The sequence below is a fragment of the Octopus bimaculoides genome, chromosome 23 (assembly GCF_001194135.2).
Source record: "Octopus bimaculoides isolate UCB-OBI-ISO-001 chromosome 23, ASM119413v2, whole genome shotgun sequence".
Lineage (NCBI taxonomy): Eukaryota > Metazoa > Mollusca > Cephalopoda > Octopoda > Octopodidae > Octopus > Octopus bimaculoides.
The window spans coordinates 37,344,464-37,352,777 of NC_069003.1; the positions used below are offsets into that span (position 1 = coordinate 37,344,464).

Here is an 8,314-nt window from a genome sequence, read left to right on the forward strand (position 1 = left end):
TTGGAATCTTTACCATCTGAAGTGTATTTGTAGAAAATTTCATTGAAATGTTTATTTTTCGAAGTTATGAGGAAACAAAGTCCAGGGGTGGGTGAGTTTCCACGACTGTAGGTATGCTGTTCACACCTTATCAAAAGTTGTTTTCCTTTCACAAATGCAAAGTCGATAGTGTACAACACAAACGCTGAAATGTCAAAAATCACTTAATCTTTGTGTGTTTAATATTCTGTTGAAGAGCAATTAATACACAATTACCACAATTAAATGCTGATTAATGATAGCATTTAATTAAAACACCTGTTGCCTATTGACTACAGCTAATTACAATCCCTCCTTACAGACCTGCAATAAGAAGATACCCATAAAACCGTATTGTCTTACAAGAGGCTTCCAAATAGGATTAGAATAACGATTTCTAACCCCCCCCCAGGTGTGCTAACGATTCTGCCAACTCACCGCCCTCAAGCACAGTATATTGCCAAAAGTATCAATCACTTGTCACTGCCGCCATGAGGCCCAAGGTTTGAAGGGTACTTTCTACATGTCATTGACATGGGTGCTAGCTATATGACACTAGCATTGCCCCCCCCCCCCAACTATGTTTTCATTTGGTTTGATGGGTCTTAAGCACAGCATGTCATCCAACATTTGAAGGGTGCTTTTTACGTGCCACTGGCATCCATTATGACTGCAGTTTCACTTGGCTTGATGGGTCTTCTCAAGCTCAGCATGTCACCAAAGGTCTCGGTCACTTGTCATTGCCTCCATGAGGCCCAGCATTTGAAGACCATGCTTCGTCACCTCATCCCATGTCTTCCTAAGTTTACCTCTTGCACAGGTTCCCTCCACCATTAGAGATCTGCACTTCTACACACACACACACACACATGCCAGCATAGAAAACAAACATCAAATGATAATGATATATGTATATAGAAATATATACATGTACTATGTATATAGCTATGCATATCTGTGTATATATATATGTATACATTGGTTTCAAATTTTGGCACAAGGCCAGCAGTTTCAAAAAAGGGTTAAATTGATTACTTTGACTCCAGGCACAAAATTAAATATTGGGGTCGATTCATTCGACTAAAAGTCCGAGGTGGTGCCCCAGCATGGCCATAATCTAATGAGTGAAACAAATAAAAGATAAAAGAGCTACATAATATATATATATATACACAAACACGCGTGTGTGCACTGGATGTCAGCAGGTAAGCAAAACGGTGAGATGTCTCCATTCCTTGTTGATATTGCAATGGATCCCAGGCTGGCAGAGTTGTTAACCGGGCAAAATGCTGGCTGACATTTCGTCTGTACTTACATTCTGAGTTCAAATTCTGTGGAGATCAACTTAGCTCTTCACCCTTTTGCATTTGATAAAGTACCAGATGAGCATTCAGGTTGATGTAATTGACTTACTGCTTGCCCTCTGAAATTGCTGGCCTTGCGCTAACATTTGAAACCATTATTACAACCATTCGCTCACCACTTTCAAAGATTGATGGAATAAAAAAGAAATTGCTTGAAGAAAAAAAAAAATGTCAAGAGATGGCAAAAGGAAGAATTTCTAACCATAAAACTGTCTCTCAAGTCTGCATCTAACTCATACTGGCTCAGTAAAATGGATGTGAAGAGCAAACAATATTGACAAGAACTTTCATTGCAAATAGATTTCCATTGCCTGGAAGTTGTTAAATCGTGTTCCCTGATGTCTGCCTATAATCCTTGAAATCACATTTGTTCGAATACCCAATTCAAATTCTTCCAAGACTTCTCTTCTGTCAACTACAGCTTTGACTTGCATTGGACACAATGTTTTAAAAAGTTAATATCTTCAGTTTCTGTTTCTCAAACGAATACTGTGATTATCGGAGTTTATATATTCTCATCTGCCAGAAAGTGCATGCAGCCATTGTCTCTTATTTAGAGAAACCTGAGATATTCTAACATTGTCACTTGAGTTAATCAACCCTATTTCATTGACTAAATACTTCACTGGTATCTTAGTTTCATCTATGAGTGAAAGGCAGACAGTATGATGTTTATGTACAAAGTGTAATGTTGCAGGGCAGTAAAATATGGGCAGAGAAAATACATGGGTTGTAAAAGTGAGCTTGAAGGGATTTGAACTACAAACATCAAGGCCCAAAATTAATCACAGCATATTTTGTCTGATGCCATTATCAATTCTGCCAATCTAACTGAAGTGTTATAATTAGAAAATTTCATTTGTTTATTAAAAAAAAGCAACAATCACTAAAGACACTGATTTATTTAAAAATTTATTTATTTTGAATGAAATTTAAAATAAAATATTAAAGTTATTATTACATGGGTTAATTGGTAGATAAAAAATACGTCATTTGCTGTAGAACGGCTGCTGAGAATTATGGATACAGAGGCAATCAAGAATACAGCGAAGAGAAATGAGATGGAACGGTTGAATCGTGTGTTGAGAAAAGATGGAAGGGGTAACGGAAATCAACGTGGAAAGAAATAGGAGAAAAGTAAGAAAGACATGGCTGAAGATGGTAGGGGAGGAAAGAAGAGTAAGCGGGTTAGTGAGTGGAGAGAGAGGAAAGGGCGAATGGAGAAGACGGCCAGCAGGGAAATGGCCTTAAATGCACATTACTTGTTATTGCTGTAGAAATAATATCCTAAAGAGGAGATGAAGGGGTCATTTTACAGTCTGTTTGTTCCCTCATTGCTTTGCTAAGAGCTTCAGGTTTGGGGTCCTCAGTGAATACCTGGGCAAGGGTGAAATCTGTAATTGCACTTCCGTGTCATGTGAATATGGGTATTCCCTTGGGACACAGGGCAGAGTGGACAAGACACTGAATGTGACATGGGTGCAAACAATGACACAATATCAAGACTAGTTTTCAGTGTCCCCTTTTAAGAAGAGTCACAGACTAGGCTGGTAGGACCCTAATCCTAGTCACTCTGTCTTCATAAGTATAGGTGTGAGTGCATGCGTTTGTGTGTGTTTGCCACCACCAGAACCAGAATGTCACCAAAACAGGTTGAAATTCCAGTCAACCCAAATCACCAACCCCAAACAGCAGGCCTTAATTGTTGCATCCCAGTATATTTATGTACAATATGTCCTCCCACTGGATCCCCTCCCTTTACCCATACCTGCTCATTACATGCTCTCCCGCTCTCCTTTTGTAATCTCATAAGCTTATCCACCCACTCACCCTCTCCAATCCCTGCTCCACTTCATACAGCTCCATGTACCTTGTTTCCCCTCTAATGCAAAACTCCTTTCTCAGTCCCCCAATACTACTCCCTCATCTCAGTTAAGGGGTTGGTGACCTCTCTACTGCTGGTGCCACATAAAAAGCACCCAGTCCACTCTGTAAAGTGGTTGGCATTAGGAAGGTCAGAGCCATAGAAGCCATACCAAAGTAGACGAGAGGGATTGGTGCAGTCTTCTGACTTGCCAATTCCTGTTGAACCATCCAACCCATTCCAGCATGGAAAACAGACGTTAAATGATGATGATGACACACACTCATACAAGCAACTAGGACCCTGCTCTGTTGGGGGGGGGGGAGAACAATGCAACCAATGAGAAGACAATAACAGACACCTGTGACCTTGGTTCAGATTGCTTGTGCTGGTTGGCATAAGTATCCTTCAGTTACAATTTGTCGGTACAAGGAGATGTATTTGCTGCCTTTGGTCGTATGTTTAATTAGGAACTGTGTGAGGAAATGTTGTTTTGAAACATCGGCTGGCAAAACGCCGTTTAATTTCAGGAAACTCGTTACAAAACTGAAGCAGTTATGGTCTTCTTCATGATATCTGTAAAAAAAACAAAAACAACAATAAAAAATATGTATTTAAATATGATTAATCCATTTGATAGCCATCCACTTAAGACCACCACTCCTGATTCTATGAAACAAACTTTCTGTTTTAAAGTGACTTAAAAACCTTCCTTCAAAATTTTAAGTTTCAAACACCAGCTTAATAATGACAAAGTTAATTAATTAAATTTTTCATTATTTTCAGAATCAGTTGAAACAAAGTCAGTGGATTTCAACAGAAAAATGATAAGAAAATGGTTAAATGATTAGGAAAGTCGTTAAACCTCAACCCTGCTTTTGTATAATGAAGCCAGGTGAGCCTTTGGATGCCTTATTTTACACAATTCCAAAAGTCTACAATAATATTCATATCCAGACAACCATTTTCATTTGTCTTTCTTTAGATTCTCACATTGACCCAGTAACACAACACACGTCTTTAGATTTACACATCCTCCCCTTAAATCTACACTGTTTCCATTTTGTAGATGTAAATGTATATAATTCTACAGTTTTATCATAAGTACACTCTACAGAAAAATACTCCATCTAGTGGGAGATAAATATCATTTAATGGACACAATTTATGAAAAAGTTACCAATAGCTTCATGTTTTTAGAGATACAATCATTTGGCAGATTTAAATAACATGTATCTCAAAGCAATCTTTCAGGATGAAAATCTTGGTTTTCCGAATTTTCTTTTCTCTCTTCTTCCACTTTTTGTATTAACATTCTTCACATTTTCTTCATCTCATTTTACCTCGTATTTTCTCATTGGCCAGCATCCTGGTTTTTAAATACATCTAATGATATGCATTGAACCTGAAAGATTCCTTAGAGATACATGTTATATAAATCTACCCAAATTATTGTATTTCTAAAGCATGGAACTATCAGTAGCTCTTTTTTAAATTGTCAATATTAAATGACACACACACACATATATATATATGCCAGCATGGAAGATGGGTGTTAAATGGTGATGATAATGATAACATACACACACACACATATACACTTGAACTACAAACACATAGATAAACATACATCATGGTACACTGCCAGCATACATCCAAACACACATCTAGAGGCATATACGTGGCTGAGGCAAGTGAAGAAACAATAAAATGGAAGGGATTACCTTTGTGGTACCCAGGTGAGGTCTTGTGAATATCGGGCAAGCTGACCATCCCATTCTGTTTCGAAGAGTCTGTTGGTCAACAGGTCACTGAAAGAAACAGCAATACAGCATGTCCAGGAGATCGACCCGATTGTGATGCCGTTTTCATCGTATTCATATACAACACCTGTCAAAAACAAACAAGAAAACAGGTGTTTTAACATTAAAGAATTGGGAGTCGTTCATTCATTATTATGTGAGGAGGAGGAGAAAGAGTGGTTCAATGTTGATATGGTGAATTATGAACTATGAGACCATCATCAGCCAACAAGGAAACCTCTAAAAATCGCTAGAAACAGCAGCCAAATTTCCTTCCAAACACACCTAGTGTCTTAAGGTGACACCATATTTGAGGCAAAGAGGTGACTGCTATGAATCAGTCTGAGAACTGCTACATTATGGAGTTCTTGATAAACCCACAAAAGGACAGGAATGGTCATGGTTGGCATGCCTTTGCTCATAGGTTTGTTGTGAACCCTAGGACTCACAAGGCCAGAACTTCAACTGGCTTCTGTGCTGCATAAGTGATTGTGATTACAACACTCCCTCCTGGACAAGATGCCAGTCCATCACAGGGTTAACTTCCCTTCTGCTGCTGGAACATATTTACAGGTGAGTGGACTGGAACAACATGTACCACCTGGTCTGGGTATTGAACCCATAATCTTATGATTGTAAGTGCAACACCCTAACCACTAGGCCACATGCTTTCACATAAGACATCAGAACCAATAATACATAAATCCATGATTGTTATGATAGAAAAAAAAGGCTAATCCCTTCGAGAATATAAATTTAGATTTCGATATTATTGTTTTTTTATCATTATTGTATATTGGGTGTGGTAGATGGAATAGGTAAGCATACATTTCCAAGGAAACACTCACTGCAAGTTTCCAATGATCTGTAATTGCAAAGTTAGCATTACTTGTTGTTAAACCTCATAGTTGTATAGAGGCAGTCATCTTATCAGAATCTCCCTCCAATTGGATATGGAACAAAATGTATGACACAAGCTGATTAATAAACTTTGTTGATTGTGTATTATCTGACATGGAATAAAAAATAATTGAAATGAAGGCATTCCATTGTGAAAATTGTCCGGTAACGACAACAACAAACTCCTGATACAGACGAAACTGGAGGACATGGTCAAGTAAATGAGCCCCAGTATGTGACTGGTATGCTATGTTTATCAATGTGGGGTGAAAGAAAGACAAAGGTGGTCTCAATAGGATTCGAACTTAGAGCAAACCTGAAATTATGAAAATAGAAACAATTGAAACACTCCATGATTCCAAGAAAAAAAAAGTTTAATGGAATTGTTGTATTACCTTGTGAGTTCGTCACACCGATATGGAGGTTGGCAGCATTCTGGTAATCCCTGGAGGGATGATAAAAAAGAAAAAAGAAAAATCAATAACAATATATGTGTATACATGAGGCTTCTTTTAGTTTCGGATCTCGCAAATTATTCTGATTCACTGAGAAGGAATTGGTTGACCAACCAAAGCATCGTAATTCCAGAAGACATTTGACCAAAATTCTGTGAAGAGAGACTCAACTATGGCGTTGGGAAGCAGACTTCTTAATCACATGACCATGCCTGTACCTATGTGTGTGTGTGTGTATACTATTTTGGGTATCATTGATTTAATGGAGGTCAGCTGAGACAGGAAAGTAGATTATAATAGACTGTGGAGCCAACAGAATTGCCTCTTTATTGTTTCACAACCTGCTAGAAGTAGCAGCCAAATCTCCTTTACTATCATGGTTTTAGGTACACTGTGTCTGGGAAAGACCAGATGGTCATGGTTAGAAGGTCTTTGTGAACAGGTCTGTTCTATCAGGGCTGAACTGGGGCTAAACAACAGCAGCAGAATGTATGTTGTTAATTTTTTTTTGTTTCTATCAGTTATGAGTCCCAATCTGAAGGCAGGGAGGGTTGCCTGGGAAGATCACTGAATTAAGTACCAGTAATATAGAGAGGTTCATTCGATCAACCAAACCCTGCCGCATTTTCCTTTAACAAGAAGTCTTACAAGCCAATGAGGAAGCCTCTCCATGGCTACTTGACCTGCTATAAAGAGCAGACAAAACTCCCTCAAATCACCCACTACTGGTGATTTGAGGGAGTAGTGGGTGGACACTACTCCCTCAAATGGACACCTTGGATAATATAGTTTGAAAATGGACACATTGGATTCACTTTTGCTGCATGGAATTGTTGGCGTTGTGAGTGTTTATTGAGCGAAAACACCTAAAGCCCTACGAAGTTCCGGCAGCGGGTGGTGGTGAACCCTGCTGTACTCTTTCACCACAATTTTCTTTCACTCTTACTTCCTATTTCTGTTGTGCCTGTACTTCAAAGGGTCAGCCTTGTCACACTGTGTCACGCCGAATATCCTCGAGAACTACGTTAAGGGTACACGTGTCTGTGGAGTGCTCAGCCACTTGCACGTTAATTTCACGAGCAGGCTGTTCCGTTGATCGGATCAACTGGAACCCTCAACGTCGTAAGCGACGGAGTGCCAACAACAATGTAGGGTATTTCTAAAGTGTCCAGATGTTTGCTCAGGTTGGGTGTTATTATTATTATCATTATACTTTTGACCCTAGGAAACAACTTCGCTTGCGCTTCTACAAACCTCCAGCAACATTTTAAAAACAAATCAACCTGCATTCGTTACGGTGACGTTTTTGATAACTTTCCTCTGTTTCGTTTTCTTTAGAATCTACTCCCTTCATCGTTCCAGAAACAACCGACAAAACTAAAAGCAACGGGATCCTCGTAACCATTTCCCCCTCACTTTATTATTCCCCGTTTTCCCAGTCTATGGAAGCGCGGTTAGCTCTTGGAGTTTCTCTTCGAGTTTAGTTGATAAAAAAAAAGTCTTTAAAAACAGTTAAAATTTACAGAAATGAAGTATAGATGTAAAGAAAAAAAAAGAAAAAGTTTCTTACTGAAGAAATGTACCCTGGGTAGGTTTAACGACGACAGCAAAAGGCAAACGGACAGCATCTATAAAAGGGGATTCGATACGATAGGGAGGTAGAAGACTGTCGCTGTTGATAACATCACCGCTACAGAGTGGACATGTTGTTGGTAATTGACGACAATAAAATATATTTGTTTTATTCGAACAGTGTTGGAAACAACGAATTATGTCAAAGTCTTCTTCATTATCCATGGAAAATCTTTGTAAGAACAAAATGAGGAAAAAGAATGAAATTTAATAATAGTGAGACACCTGTTACTAATGTTAATTAATTACAGGTGAGAAGCAATAGAGTAATCTCCCCTT

The 8,314-nt window shown here is 38.6% G+C and overlaps 1 protein-coding gene across 1 annotated transcript; it reads right to left on the reverse strand.

Annotated features, from left to right (window-relative positions):
- Window positions 1–2,278: 2,278 nt before the first annotated feature.
- Window positions 2,279–8,305, reverse strand: LOC106868996 (MKRN2 opposite strand protein). Its single transcript, XM_014914480.2, has 4 exons — window positions 7,974–8,305; window positions 6,344–6,393; window positions 4,971–5,136; window positions 2,279–3,822 (listed from the first exon to the last, which is right to left on the reverse strand). The coding sequence occupies exons 1-4, from the start codon at window positions 8,198–8,200 to the stop codon at window positions 3,621–3,623; spliced, it is 645 nt and encodes a 214-aa protein (XP_014769966.1). The 5' UTR covers window positions 8,201–8,305; the 3' UTR covers window positions 2,279–3,620.
- Between the last annotated feature and the right edge of the window lie 9 nt (window positions 8,306–8,314).

Excerpts from the sequence above, each read along its gene's own strand:
- LOC106868996 (XM_014914480.2), bottom strand. The coding sequence starts at position 8,200 with ATGGATAATGAAGAAGACTTTGACATAATTCGTTGTTTCCAACACTGT. Across the intron at positions 6,394-7,973 it reads ACCCAGGGTACATTTCTTCA|GGATTACCAGAATGCTGCCA; the intron begins GTAAGAAACTTT and ends TCATCCCTCCAG. Across the intron at positions 3,823-4,970 it reads CTCACCTGGGTACCACAAAG|ATATCATGAAGAAGACCATA; the intron begins GTAATCCCTTCC and ends TTTTTTTTACAG.